At 43.5% G+C, this 15,639-nt stretch overlaps 1 protein-coding gene across 1 annotated transcript; it reads left to right on the top strand.

The window, feature by feature from the left end:
• Positions 1-13,254: 13,254 nt before the first annotated feature.
• On the top strand, positions 13,255-15,230 carry LOC100686146 (scm-like with four MBT domains protein 1). The gene is given in 3 exon segments (XM_038572975.1): positions 13,255-13,676; positions 13,678-14,939; positions 14,942-15,230. Coding segments are annotated over 3 exon segments (1,725 nt in total). The 3' UTR covers positions 14,983-15,230.
• Positions 15,231-15,639: the final 409 nt, after the last annotated feature.

The following is a 15,639-nucleotide window of genomic DNA, read 5'->3' as shown; positions in this document are numbered from 1 at the left end:
TGAATGGGTGACGGGCACTGAGGGGGGCACTTGACGGGATGAGCACTGGTTGTTATTCTGTATGTTTGCAAATTGAACACCAATAAAAGATAAATTTATTATGTAAAAAATAGAATAAATGGGGCAACCAGGAAATTAAAGAAGAAATTTTTAAAGTATATGGAAACAAATGAAAATGAAAACGTGTTTGTCCAAACCTCTGGGATGTAGCAAAGGCAGTCCTAAGAGGGAAGTACATAGCAATATAGGCCTACCTCAAGAAACAAGTCTCAAATATACAACTTAACCGTACACCTAAAGGATCTAGAAATGGAAGAGCAAACAAAGCCTCAAAAGTCTCAAATATACAACTTAACTCTACACCCACCTAAAGGAGCTAGAAAAGGAAGAGCAAACAAAGCCTAAAGCCTGCAGAAGAAGGGAAATAATTAGGATTAGAGTAGAAATAAATGATACAGAAACAACAACAAAACAATAGAATGGAATAATGAAACTAAGAGCTGGTTCTTCAAAATAATTAATAAAATTGATAAAACCCTAGCCAAACTTATCAAAAGGAGAAAGGACCCAAAAAAATAAGATCACAAATGAAAGAGTAGCGATCAGAATCAACACCACAAAAATAAAACAAGTATAAGAGAACACTATGAAAAAGCATATGGCAACAAACTGGGAGATCTTGAATAAATGGACAAATCTCAAAAAATGTACAAACTACCAAAACTAAAACAGGAAGAAATAGAAAATGTGAACAGACCCATAACTAGCAAAGAAACTCATGTAGCAATTAAAACAGGGCACCTGGGTGGCTCAGTGGTTGAGTGTCTGCCTTCAGCTCTCATCATGATCCCGGGTCCTAGGATTGAGTCCTGCATCGGGCTCCCCTCAGGGATTCTGTTTCTACCTCTGTCTCTGCCTCTCTCTGTGTGTGTCTCTCATGAATACATAAAAAATCTTAAAAAAAAACTCTCCCAGGGCTGGATGGCTTCCCAGGGCAATTCTACTGGACATTTAAAGAAGAGTTAATACCTATTCTTCTCAAACGTTTCCCAAAAATAGAAATGGAAGGAAAACTTCCAAACTCGTTCTTTGAGGCCAGCATTACCTTGATCCCAAAACCAGAGAAGGACGCCACTTTTTACAGACAAATACCCCTAATGAACATGGATGTAAAAATTCTCAGTAAAATACTAGCAAATAAAATTCAGCAGTACATTAAAAGAATTATTCACCACAATCTAGTGGGATTTATTACTGGATTGCAAGGGTGATTCAACATTCACAAATCAATGATATGCCACATTAATAAAAGAAAGAATAAGAACCATATGATATGTCAATAGATGCAGAATAAGCATTCAACAAAATATAGCATTATTTCTTGAAAAAAAAAAAACCTCTCAGCAAGATAGGGATAGAAAGAACATACCACAGGATCATAAAGTCCATATACCAAAGATCCACAGCCAATATCATGCTTTGTGGGGAAAAACTGAGAGCCTTTCCCCTACACTCAGAAACAAGACAAGGTTGTCCACTCTCACCATTCCAATTTAACTAGAAGTCTTGGCCTCAGTAACCAGAAAACAAAGAGATAAAAGGGATCCAAATAGGCAAGGAAGAACTTTCACTATTTGCAGACCACACGATACTCTATGTAGAAAACCCAAAAAAAATTGCTAAAAGTCAAATATGAATTTGGAAGAGTTGCAGGATATAAAATTAATGTGCAGAAATATGATGCATTTCTATGTAACAATAATGAGACAGCAGAAAGAAAAATTATGGAATCAATTCCATTTATACTAGCACCAAAAACAATAAGACATGTAGGATTAAGCCTAACCAATGAGGTGAATGGCCTGTACTGTAAATACTATAAAACATTGATGAAAGAAATTGAAGATGACACAAACAAAATGGAAAGACATTTCATGCTCATGGATTAGACCAAATATTGTTTTAAAAGCCTATACTACTCAAAACAATCTACACATTTAATTCAATCCTTGTCAACATAGCAATAGCATTTTTCACAGAGCTGGAACAAAGTATCCTAAAATTGGTATGGAACCACAAAAGACTGAAAATAGCCAAAGTGGTGTTGAAAAAGAAAACCAAAGCTAGGGGCATCACAGTTTCAGACTTCAAGTTATATCACAGAGCTCTAGTGATCAGAAGAGTATGGTGCAGGCACAAAAAGGAGACACGTAGATCAATAGAACAGAATGGAAAACTGAAATGAGATGTGAACCAGTAAGTATGTTCAATTACTCCTCAGCAAAGCAGGAAAGACTATCCAATGGTTAAAAGATAGTTTCTTCAGCAAATGGTGTTGGGAAAACTACAGCTACATGCAGAAGAATGAATTTGGACCACTTTTTTACATCATATATAAAAAATAAATTCAAAATGGATTTAAAACCTGAATGTGAGACCTGATACCATAAAAACAAGAAAAGATTGGCAGTAATGTTTTGACTTGGCCATAGGATCTTCTTTCTAGATATGCCTCTGAGGCAAGGGAAACAAAAGCAAAAGAAACTATTGGGACTTCATCAATATAAAAAGGTTCTGCAAGTGAAGGAAACAACTAAAGCTAAAAGGCAACATACAAAATGAGAGAAAATATTTGTAAATGACAAATCCAATACAGAGTTAGTATCCAAAATAGAAATCTCAACATCCAAAACACAAATTATCCAATTGAAAATGGTCAGAAAAAAAAAGAAAATGGGCAGAAGACATGAATGGACATTGTCTCTAACAAGACATCCAGATGGCCACCAGACACATGGAAAGACACTCAACGTCACCCATCATCAGGGAAATGCAAATCAAAACCACAAGGAGGTATCACCTGACATCTGTCATAATGGCTAAAATTAACAGAACATGAAGACTCCTAACTCTGGGAAACGAAATAGGGGTGGTGGAAGGGGAGGAGGGCGGGGGGTGGGGGTGAATGGGTGACGGGCACTGATGGGGGCACTTGACAGGATGAGCACTGGGTGTTATTCTGTATGTTGGCAAATTGAATACCAATAAAAAATAAATTTATTATTTAAAAAAACACAAGAAACAATGGGTATTGGTGAGGATAGGGAGAAAGGGGAACCCTCTTACACTGCTGGTGGGAATGCAAACAGGTGCAGCCACTGTGGAAAACAGTATGGAGGTTCCTGAAGAAGTTAATAATAGAACTACCCTATGATTCAGGAATTGCACAATTGTTATTTACCCAGATGATACAAAAGTACAGATTCGAAGGGGTACATACATCCCAATGTTTATAGCAGCATTTATCAACAATAGCCAAACTATGGAAACATCAACAGATGAATGGATAAAGAAGATGTGGTAAATATACACACTGGAATATCACTCAATTATCAGAAAGGATGAAACGATGCCATTTACAACCTAAAAAGAATTATGCTAACTGAAATAAGTCAGTCAGAGAAAGACAAATACCATACAATTGCATTCATATGTGGATTTTAAGAAACCAGCAAATTGGCAAAGGGGAGGAGGAATGAGGGAAGCAAACCAAGAAACACATTCTTAACCATAGAAAATAAACTAATAAAAACCTGAGGAAGGTGAGGGGAGATGGGGAAAACAGGAGATGGGGATGAAGGAGGGCACCTGTGATGAGTACTAGGCATTGTATCCAAGTGTTGAATCACTATGTTGTACAACTGAAACTAATATTATACTGTGTTAACAAACAGGAATTTATTTTTTATTTTTTTTAAATTTTTATTTACTTATGATAGTCAGAGAGAGAGAGAGAGGCAGAGACATAGGCAGAGGGAGAAGCAGGCTCCATGCACCGGGAGCCTGATGTGGGATTCGATCCCGGGTCTCCAGGATCGTGCCCTGGGCCAAAGGCAGGCGCCAAACCGCTGCACCACCCAGGGATCCCACAAACAGGAATTTAAATAAAACTTTAAAAATAACTGTTAGTATTAATGACAAAGGTGCACACATATAAAAACAGAAAGTAAATTGAGTATCCATATAAAGAGTACTTAGAGCCACAAATCTCCTCCTTGTCTCAGCTTAGGAGATGACTGCCATGTCTATTCTCACCCTAGCAGAGGCTTGGAGTGGGATTCTCTGGAGAGGCCTCTGAATTGGAGCCAGGCCTTTTTCAAAACAACAACCAGAATATAGCACTTAAAACTAACCCACTTCCATTGAAAACACACACACACACACACACAAAAGCACAATTAAAAAAAAAAAACTAACCCACTGAAGATACTGGGAGTCCCAGATGCCAGGCACATGCACAAGACACAAACTCATACTCTACAAATAATAACTCTAAACGTAATCTTAACCTTAACCATAATACTAGATGTATCACTAACAGAAAACCAAGCACAAACCACAAGCTCCTAAGACATACAACTGACCCAAATGCCAACTCTAACCCTAACCCTATCCCTTTACCCTAACCCCAACCCTGACCCTGACCCTAACTGTAAACCAAATCCTAACCCTGACCCTGACCTTAACCCTGACCATAACCCTGACCCTAACACTGACCCTGACCCTAACTCTAACCTGGCCCTGACCCTTACCCTAACTGTGACCCTAACCCTAACCATGACCCTGACCCTGACCTTGACCAAAACCTAACCCTAACCATGACTCTTACCCTAAGTTTAACCCCTAACCCCCACCCTGGCCCTAATCCTAACCCCTAACCCTAACCCTAACCACTAAGCCTGACCCTGACTCTAACCCTAGAACACTAGTGTCTAAGAATTAACAATATCAGTTTGTTACTACATCTCCACATGAAAATTTTAGAAGGTTCTAAATCATTCTGGTGATAGGCTAGTTGTAAGCTACAGGCCAGAAAAGATTCTTTCAGTGTTAAACACCTGGCATTTCCACTGAGCCAACACACCAAAGTGTGGGGCTAGCTTCTAAGGTTCCTCAGGTATGAATGCTCATTGAAGGGTACATCTGAGAAGTCTGGTTTCAAAGTGAAGCAGACCACCTTTCCACGGCCAGTAAGCAACCCTTGAAGAGGGGTCTATCTTCTTTTTGAAGAGGCTAGTGGAAACCTACAATTAATTATCTGTGGCTTCCCAGAGGCCCTTCAGCCCATATATACCAGGCTTCCCAAACTGCTGTAGATATAGGTTTAAACTTCCTTGATCGAGAAGCTGGCTGGCTAGGAATGCCTGATGTTGTGCCCAAGATTACGAATCTGAGAAACCACCAAGGAGCTGACACCAATGCAAATGCATGAAGCTCAAGCTTGGGTCCAAGTATACTCCACACAGCAGTGCAGGGGCTTGGACCCCGAAGTGGGTTACAGCTGGGTTTTTTATGGGTGGGTCTAGGGGATTTTCAGAAGGGGTGGAGGAATTTTTCCATCCCAATATGGGGGAAAGGGTGGGGGAGTTTCTTAAGATCTGATATGGGATTCTCTGCCGAGGGCATTCTGAACTCTGTTGTCTTTCTGATATGGGATTCCCTGTCAAGGACATTCTGCAGTTTTTCCTGTAAAGTTCAGCTCTTATTCACAGGGGGCTAAGATGGCTGTACTTGTGCTAATGCTAAACTTGAGGTGGAATGGCCTTAATTTTTTTGGCCTCCGCACCTGAGTCACAGAATTAATGCCAGGTCATTTCCAAAGCACCTCCACAGCTGCTGGGAAGGTAAGGTCTAAATCACCTATAAGACCATATAATGTTTGTCCTTTTCCAGTTGACTTCTTTCTCTCAGCACAATACCCTCAAGGTCCCTCCACGTCGAAGCAAATGGTGGGTATTTGTCATTTCTAATGGCTGAGGAATATTCCATTGTATACATATATCACATTATATGATCTCATTCATTTGGGGAATATAAAAATTAGTGAAAGGGAATAAAGGAGAGAAAATGAGTGAAAATATCAGTGAGGGTGACAAAACATGAGAGACACCTACTCTGGGAAATGAACAAGGGGTAGTGGAAGTGGAGTGGGCGGAGTGTTGGGGTGACTGGGTGATGGGCACTGAGAGGGGGCACTTGGTGAGATGAGCACTGGGTGTTATGCTATATGTTGGCAAATTGAACTCCAATAAAATCAATCAATCAATCAATCAATCAATCAATCACCTATAAGAGAGGCCCAGTGCAGAGCTTCTCTCAGGGAACTTTGTCCTCAAATATATGTAGACTGCTTTCCCTTTGCACTTCCAACACAGCTGAGGACACTAAGTTTCAATTCCCTGATGTGAGAAGGTAGTGGGAAGGTGCATTCTAGAAAGGCTTGTCTCCAAGTATGTTTTTCAGAGCATTTTAGTTCCCCTCCAAACACACTGTGTAGCTGCTAACCACTTAATTGAGTGGCAAGTGGAAAGCTGCCTTCAAAGGACACTCGAACCCAGGGTACTGGACAGCAAGTTTCATCGGGCCTCCAGTCCACTGTTGAGCCATGGTCTACCTCCCTAAAGACAAAGGTTAGATGAAATTTCCTTTGTAGAACACTGTGTCATAGTTTCTACATCTCCTTGTACATGCACCTCCACACCAACATTTGAGAGAGGGTCTAACTCATTCCAGTATTAGACTAGTTGCAAGGTATAGGCCAGGAAAGCTTTTTCTAAGTGTTAAGTACCTGGCTTTTCCACTGTGCCAACACACTAATGTGTGGGGTTAGCTGTTAAGCTCCCTGAGGGTGAGTGCTTGTTGAAGGGTACCTCTGGGAAGGCTTGGCTTTTTTTTTCCTTTTTTTTTAAGGGCTTGGCTCTCAAAGTGAAGCATACAACCTTCTGCTGCCCATATGCAAATCTGTGGAAAGGGCTCTACCTTCTTTTTAAAGATGCTAGTAAAAACCTGCATTAAATGAACTGGTGTCCCTGAGGCACCCCAGCACATATGTACCACACTTCCAAATCTGCTGTTGAGATAGTTTTGAACTGCCTTGACATAGAGGTTAGCCAGCTAGGAAAGCCCGAGTTTCTAATTGCCACTGATCCTTTGCAGCTGCTGTGGGGGTAGAGTCCATCTCACCTATGTGAGAGGCCTAGTGAAGAGCTTCCCTCAGAGAAAGATTTGTCCTCAGAGATAAGTAGACTGCTTTTCCTTTACACCAGCACCACTGCTGAGACATATAATTTAAACTTCCCTGATGTGAAAAGCTTGTCAGAGGGGCATTCCAGGAAGGCTTATATCCCCTAGAGGTGGACAGCACCTTACATGGCCCCTCCAAACTTACTAAGGAGCTGGGTTCAAAAACCACTCATTGAGAGGCCAGTGGATAGCCGACATTAAGGAAACCTTCTGCTTAGGGTCCAAGACAGGCAGTTCCATTGCGTCTCAAGGCTAATGTGGGAGTAGAGCCTATCACCCACCTGGGAGGGGCTAACTGAAAGTTTCACTCAAGGAACTCTAGTTCCTTAGTGTTCAGGAGGTCGCAAGGAATATGTACCTCCACAACCATTGAGGAGAGGTTGTGCTAACTCACCCCAGTGACAGAATCGTGGTCAGCTACAGGCCAGGAAATCTGCTTTCTCATTGAAAAGTACCTGGCCTCTGCCCTTGCCCCTCACCCACTGAGGTTGGCCTTAGCTGCTAACCTCCCTCAGCTGTGAGGGCTGTCATGTTGAAAGGTTCCCTCCAGAAGGGTCTGGTTCTCACACCGAAGCCCACAACCTTGCCACTGCCCAGGCTCTTCTGTCTGCTGGGCTGAGAGGTTTGACTTTCCTCACAGAAGGAGCCAGTGAAGAGTTATAACTCCGTATCACGTTAGCGTCACCAATTGGCCATGGGCTTTTAAGGGTTTCATTTCTGAGCCTCTCTCTTGGCCTTCTTCTCACCCATATGAATCCTGATCCCACTTCACAGCGTCCACCCACCCCGGGATGAAAACTGTTCCCTGTAAATCCTACATACTGAGCACTATGAAAGTTACTGATGAGACACCCACAAGAGAGAGATCAAGCAAGTTATGTGACTCAGAAGGCTAGATGTCTAGCGGTTTGAAAGCATTGACCAAACATCAGAAACTTGAAAAGAAGGGTTTTCTTTTGTTGTGCCCAGGATTACGTATCCGAGAAACCACCAAGGAGCCAACACCGATGCAAACTCACGAGGGTTTATTTACAAGCTCGAGCTTGGGTCCAAGTACACCTGACACAGCGGAGCAGGGACTTGGACCCCGAGGTGGGTTCCACTTTAGTTTTATGGGTTGGTCTAGGGGACCTCCAGAAGGGGTGGAGGAATTTCTCAAATTCTGTTTACACTCTGATATGAGGCTTTCAAGGTCATTAAGCTCTGTTCTCATTCTGATATGAAACTTTCTACCACGGGTGTTGAGCTCTGTTCTCATTCTAATATGGGGCTTTCTAGGGTGTTAAGCTATAAGCTGTTTTTTTCCTGTAACTGAAGCAAGTTAAATTTCAGCTCTTATTCACAGGGGCCTGAGATGGCTGTACTTGTGCTAACGCTGAACTTAAAGGTGGAATGGCCTTAATTTTCTCAGCCTCCACACTTTCAAGGGAATCCTTCCTCAGTTGGCTAACTATGTGCATTCCTGGTATTTCCTCCACCTGGATGGCAACTGAGCAGAAAGCTGCTCAGCAGGAGAAAGGTCACAGGTAAAGACTTCATGTTTGTTTTTCAAGGACACATATTTCGGGGCACCTGGCTGTGGCTCCATCAGTCGGAGGAGCATGTGCCTCTACACATGATCGGTGTGCCTCTGGAGTGCCAGCACCACGTGATGGGTGTAGAGATGACCTTGACAAGCTAGATAGGCAGAGGATTAGGGATGCTATGGCCCTCCACTTTCGCCTCCTCTGGGTCACCCGGGACTGATCCCAGGGAGTGGGATGGCTGGATCCTCGAGCAAGAGTGTGTACAGCTTGCGAAGGCATCACTCCTATCCAGGGCGTTTCTTGAGATGGCGGCTGAGAGCGGGGTAGCACCCCAAAGGGAGCAAGGTGTAGAGGTCGAGAAAATTAAGGCCATTCCACTTTAAGTTCAGCGTTAGCACAAGTACAGCCATCCCAGGCCCTAGTGAATATGAGCTGAAATTTACATTACTTCAGTTACAGGAAAAAAACAGCTTACAGCTTAACGTCTAGAAAGCCCCATATTAGAATAAAAATAGAGCCCAAGCCAAGGGCAGAAAGCCCCTATTAGAATGAGAACAGAGGCCAAGCCAGTGGCAGGAAGCCCCATATTAGAATAAGAACAGAGCTCAATGCCCTTGAAAGCCCCATATCAGAATGTAAACAGAACTTGAGAAATTCCTCCACCTGGAGGTCCCCTAGACCAGCCCTTAAAACTAAGCTGAAACCCACCTCAGGGTCCAAGTCCCTGCTCCGCTGTGTCGGGTATACTTGGACCCAAGCTCGAGCTTGTAAATAAACCCTCGTGTGTTTGCATCGGTGTTGGCTCTTTGGTGGTTTCTCAGATTCACAGTCTTGGGCACAACACAAGGAAGGCCATGAAGGAGGTCGAATCCAAAGACTCTGGAAAGGACGGTGTCCCAGAGACACCACCCAGGGTGGAGGAGTCAGAACTATTCCCTGTCAGGTCTCCCTTAGTCCTTTGCCCTTATCACTCCATGCCCATTTTTGGCCTCTAAACCCTAAGACACCACCATCATGTGTTTAAGTCCCCCTCAGACTCAACAGGCCACACCATGCCATGCCCTCCCAGATGCACCCACCCCTGGAAGGCATTAGAATGAGATGTCATCCTCCACATTCTGGATTGATTCCCAAAGGGTTTTTTGGGGGTTTCCTGGGTTAGGAAACCAGGAGGGGACTCTTTTGGTCCCCAGACAATGTGAGTTCTTCAGATATCCTGTTTCCCCTTACCTCCCCATGCAGTTTGCAGTTTGGAAGATGCAGCCTGAGGGCTGGGGGAGAAAGCCATTCAATGGAGAGAAGTCCCAGGCTCTGACTTTAACAGACAGCCTTGTGCATTTGAATGAAATGATTGAAAGAAGCCCATTGGAATGGATCACCCTGAACCTCCCTTCAGCCACCCACCATCCCCCATCCCCTCCCAACCCTGAGCCCTCCAGTGGATTTGGGAATGGTAGGACAGATATGTGTGTGTGTGTGTGTGTGTGTGTGTGTGTGTGTGTGTGTGTTTATATGTATGCCTGCGCTGAAGATGGTGGGGCAAGCTCAAGCCAGCTCCAGCAACTCAATTCATTCTGGGAATGTTCTGTTGTTTCTGCTGAGTTGCCACTTGCTGCAAGAAGCAAAGCTAAACTCTTCCCATTGCCTAGTTCTTATAAAGCCTGATTTTCCTGTTTTCTTGTTGAATGGACTGAGTTGTTCTCCATAGACCTGTCCTTCCTCTTGCACCCACTTCCCAAGGGAAAGCCTCAGTCTCATTCGACATAGTCACTGGCTGTTTCACAAGACACCTTCTGTCTACTAAAAGGAGGAAGGAAGGTGGACAAATATGAACCACCCTGACATATGTCACCTCCATATGGAGGGATGGGGGGTGGGGAGGCCTCACTGGACAAATGGTGACTCTGAACCATGATCCCAGGGTTCTTGAAAAAATGAAGTGGAAGGAGCACCTGGCCGGCTCAGTCAGAAGAGCACTCAACTCTTGACTTCAGTCAGGGTCGTGAGTTCGAGCCCTACGTTGGGTCTAGAGGTGATGAAAAATGAATGAATGAACTTTTAAAAAATTAAGTATGTATGGAGTGCCTGGGTGGCTCAGTGGTTGAGAGTCTGCTTTCGTTCCACTGGGGTATCATCCCGGGGTCCTAGGATTGAGTCCCGCATCAGGTTCCCTGTGGGGAGCCTGCTTCTCCCTCTGCCTGTGTCTCTGCCTCTCTCCCTCTGTGTCTCTCATGAATAAGGAGATAAAATTTATAATAATATAAAAATTAAAATTAAAAGAATGGAATGGAATGGAAAGATAATGTGGTGAGGAGGATGTGAACGTACCTAATACTGCTGAACTCTAGGCTTAGAAATGGCCAAAATACTCCATTGTAGGTTGTTAGGTTTTTCCCAAATGAACGGCAGAGAAATTAAAAATGGCAGAGCCAAGCAGTAGGTTTGAGCATGCTTTAATGGGGAGCGCCCCAGGCGAGGTTCCATGACTCAGAGGAGCTTGAGTCAGGGAAGTCCTGCCCAGGCAAACCGCAGAGGGGTCTATAAAGAGTTTTCAGCGGGAAGATGGTGTACAGGGTGGCATTCCAATTAGGGAAAGGGTTACAGGTCTTTGTGGGCTAAGTTATGGTAGGGCAGCAAGGAGGCCTTATTGGGAGGTTGCTCCCCAGTCTCACCAGCCCAACATAGGTGATGTCTATTTTTTTTAAGATTTTATTTATTTATTCATGAGAGACACAGAGAGAAAGAAAGAGAGGCAGAAACACAGGTAGAGGGAGAAGCAGGCTCCATGCAGGGAGACTGACAGGGGACCCAATCCTGGGACTCCAGGATCATGCCCTGGGCTGAAGGCATTTGCTAAATCGCTGAACCACCCAGGGATCCCCTATTTTTAACCACAACTTAAAAACAAAACAAGACCCCCTTTCCTTGGCTCAGAGTAAGGTTGGAGGGGGTCCTGTCATCTGCAGTGTAGAAAACCAGGGTTCAGCAATCTGGAATATATTCTTTCTCTCCAGGTAGACAGATGTGGTCACTGACGTCATCCCTGTAAGGCAAGGCAAGAAGGAAGAACTACAGCATTTCAAAGCACCAGGGGCACCTGGGAGGCTCAGTTCCCTTAAGCATCTGACTCCTGCTTTCATCTCCCAGGAGGTGGCACTCTTGACTCATCTGCTCAGGCTGTGGGGCCCTCTGGAAGGAAGGTATCAGGCCAACATTTTCCAAGGGGGTTGATTGGCTCCAGAAAGTTGATCTGAGTTTCTTAAATCTATCTGATCCTGAGTCTATGCATGTGTCTAAGGATGAGATTCCAGGGGCACCTGGCCTGCTCTGACAATAGAGAGCATGACTTTTGGCCTCAAGATTGTGAGTTCGAGCCCTACATTGGGAGTAGAGATTACTTTAAAAAAACAAAACCTGGGGGGCGGGGGTGCACGAAATAAAAGAAAAACAGATGCCATTCTAGTGAAGGCCTTGGTAATACAATCAATCCTTCCAACTGTATCTGGTTACAATGAGAACAGATTCCCACCCAACCTACAAAGATGATTTACAATTGCCTTAAAAGAAGGAATACTCACTGAGAGTTTCTGAACTCTGGAGGGCTACACGTAGGAGGAAAAGATAAATATTTTAATTTCTTTACAAAACAACATTTTCACAAAATTTTTGTAAGTTATAGGTGTCTCTAGAGACAAGTTTCCTTCAATCTGGAGGAGCAAACATGAGGGGATCAACAATGTTTTGAACAAGAGTCATTAAAACAGTCATCATTGCCCTTAACTCATTCAATTCTATGTTGTTTCTTTTTGTTCTGTTTAAATGCAGCTTTTTCATTCATTCTGACAATTCACACTTCAGTTTTATGATCTCAGAGTGACCAGAGACTGGTATTTGTCAAAAGCCCTTGTCGTGAATCTTCTTGAAACTGGACCATATTTTTGCAAGAGCATCAGAACAACACCTGCAAATGACAGGGCAGTAACAAATGGAATTGTTTATAGACCCAATGAGAGTTCATTATAATGCAGTCGATAAGAAACTGATTTTTTTTGTAACACACAGCATTTTAACAATTCGAATGTCCAGTGATGGCACTGTACCAGGACATGTTACAACTTTGGAATTTCATTTAATTTTTGGAACAGCAACAGCATTCATGCACGCAATATAATCTACGAAGGCTTATCATTATTTGTTTGACAATGCTTCTCTTGTGACTTCACATAGCAGGTAAACTACATTAACTAGTCAAGAGACTCTATTTAGGGTTTTACTTTCTGGGAATCTGTTGAAAATGAATGAGTGAATGAATGAATGAACAACTGAACAGCCAGCCAGCCTAACCAACCAACCAAACAACCAACATTTCAGAAGGTTTCAAGGCAGGTACCTACAAAGGATCATGGATCCTTACAAAACTGAAAACTTCAGTATCTATTTTGGCAAGGTGGTCCTAGGAGATTCTACAGGAGTTTATAGAGTTGTACCAAAATGTCGCTCTTTTAATATTGAGAAGTTTTCACTCTCATACTTAGGTAAAGACTGAATAAAAATGAATATAAAAACCTTGTTGTTCTGGGCAAGCAAAGAAAAAAAAATGTCTTTTCTTCTCTGTTCACAATCTCTTATCAAGAGTAGACTAACAATGCAAGAAAACCTTGGCATTTTAACAGAGAGAAGAGGCAAATTTCAATGTTATACCAGTGTACTTGTAAAACTCACTTCTCCCAATCTCAGTCAAAAAGTCTCCTTCAATTTGCCAGCAGATTACCCTATTTTCCCTGTGCAGTGGAGTCTAAAGAATGGTTTACACATCAGCCCCCCTCCTGGCTACCTGGGCCAGGACTTTGATTGAGCCAACTACTTCAAACAGTGTGGTGCTGAAGCTGCTCCCCAGAGGTGCTTCCCTCCGTCCATTTCTGAGCATGAATATAAGGAGAAGATGAAGCTTGAAGCAGTGAACCCTCTTCTCCCTGAAGAAGTGTGTGTTACCACTATTACTGCAGTGAGAGGCTCCTACCTGTGGCTCCAGCTGGAGGGTTCAAAGAAGCCCATACCTGAATGTATTGAGTGTGGAATCCATGGATATATTTCCTTTGGACTGGTGTGAAACCAATGGCCATCCCCTCAGTGCCCCTCGCCGAGCACGAGTACACAAACAGAGGAAAATTGCAGTGGTTCAACCAGAAAAACAAATACCATCCTCCAGGACTGTCCATGAGGGCCTGAAGAATCAGGAGCTGAACTCCACAGACTCAGTTATGATTAATGGAAAATATTGCTGTCCAAAGATATACTTCAACCACCGTTGCTTCTCAGGGCCATATCTTAACAAAGGAAGAATCGCTGAGCTGCCTCAGTGTGTAGCACCTGGGAGCTGTGTTCTGGTCCTCAGAGAGGTCCTCACTTTACTTATCAATGAAGCCTATAAACCCAGTCGTGTCCTTCAAGAGTTGCAGCTGGACAAAGACTCCGTATGGCATGGATATGGGAAGGTCCTAAAAGCCAAAAACAAAGGAAAGAGTTACCGGGCTACTGTTGAGGTAGTGAAGACGGCAGATGGGGTGACTGAGTTCTGCCGGCAAACCTGCATCAAGCTGGAGTGCTGTCCGAATCTCTTTGGCCCACGGATGGTTCTGGACAAATGTTCTGAGAACTGCTCTGTGCTTACAAAGACCAAATATACACACTATTATGGAAAGAAGAAAAATAAAAGAATTGGGAGGCCACCTGGTGGGCATAGCAACTTAGCATGTGCCCTGAAAAAAGCCAGTAAGAGGAGGAAGAGGCGGAAAAATGTTTTTGTCCATAAGAAGAAACGCTCCTCTGCATCTGTTGATAACACCCCAGCAGGCTCGCCCCAGGGAAGTGGAGGTGAAGATGAGGAGGACCCAGATGAAGGAGATGATGATTCCCTCAGTGAGGACAGTACATCTGAGCAACAGGACGAGCTACAGGAAGAGTCAGAAATGTCAGAGAAGTCATGCTCTTCCTCGCCTACCCAAAGTGAGATCTCTGCATCACTGCCTCCAGACAGACAATGGAGAAAAAGAGGGCTTCGCACTTTCTCATTTTCTGATGATGAGAATAAACCTCCTTCACCAAAGGAAATAAGAATTGAAGTTGCTGAGAGGCTTCACCTGGACAGTAACTCCCTGAAGTGGAGTGTGGTGGATGTTGTCTGGTTCATCAGATCCACTGACTGTGCGCCTTTAGCGAGAATATTTCTAGACCAGGAAATTGACGGGCAGGCCCTGTTGCCCCTTACCCTTCCCACTGTTCAAGAGTGCATGGACTTAAAATTGGGCCCTGCCATCAAACTCTGCCACCACATAGAATCAAGTTTGCTTTCTATGAGCAGTTTGCCAACTGAGAAGGACAACCAAAGTGAGCTGTGTCTTTGAAGCACAAATGAAGCAAATCCTTCTCCCTGCTCTACCAGTGGAGCTGAAACATCCCTGGGGCTCTGGGCCCAACAGAGGTGGGCTTGCTCTCTGTGCACTTTCAGGGAAGGAGGACCCACACTGAGGAAGCAAAAACTACGCAGAAGCGGCTCTTCTGCCAGTGGAAATGTGGGCATCTCTTGGTCAGCAGATTGCAGTTTAAAAAAAAAAAAAAAAGGTTGTGAAGAAAAGACTCCTGTAAGAAGAATAAGCATTTCCAGTGGTGTGGCCTGAAAACGAAGAATAATCTAGGCTGCTGGAAAGCATCCTTATGGTTGTTTCCTTTCTGTTCTGTTCCTTACCATTGTAGACTGAACTTTGTTCTCTACTTTTTCTTTCTTGGAAAGAATGGACATAGCTTTAAGTCAGCACTGATTTGGGACTCTGCCTAAGGCATATCAGTGCTTCATTGTCATTGTGTTTTTAAGCTTTTTTAAAATTACTTTTTTTTTTTTAATTTTTTATTTATTTATGATAGTCACACAGAGAGAGAGAGAGAGAGGCAGAGACACAGGCAGAGGGAGAAGCAGGCTCCATGCACCGTGAGCCTGATGTGGGATTCGATCCCGGGTCTCCAGGATCACACC

This window comes from Canis lupus, chromosome 24, assembly GCF_011100685.1.
Source record: "Canis lupus familiaris isolate Mischka breed German Shepherd chromosome 24, alternate assembly UU_Cfam_GSD_1.0, whole genome shotgun sequence".
In the NCBI taxonomy this organism is placed as follows: Eukaryota; Metazoa; Chordata; class Mammalia; order Carnivora; family Canidae; genus Canis; species Canis lupus.
This window is presented reverse-complemented; position numbering and strand designations above follow the sequence as displayed.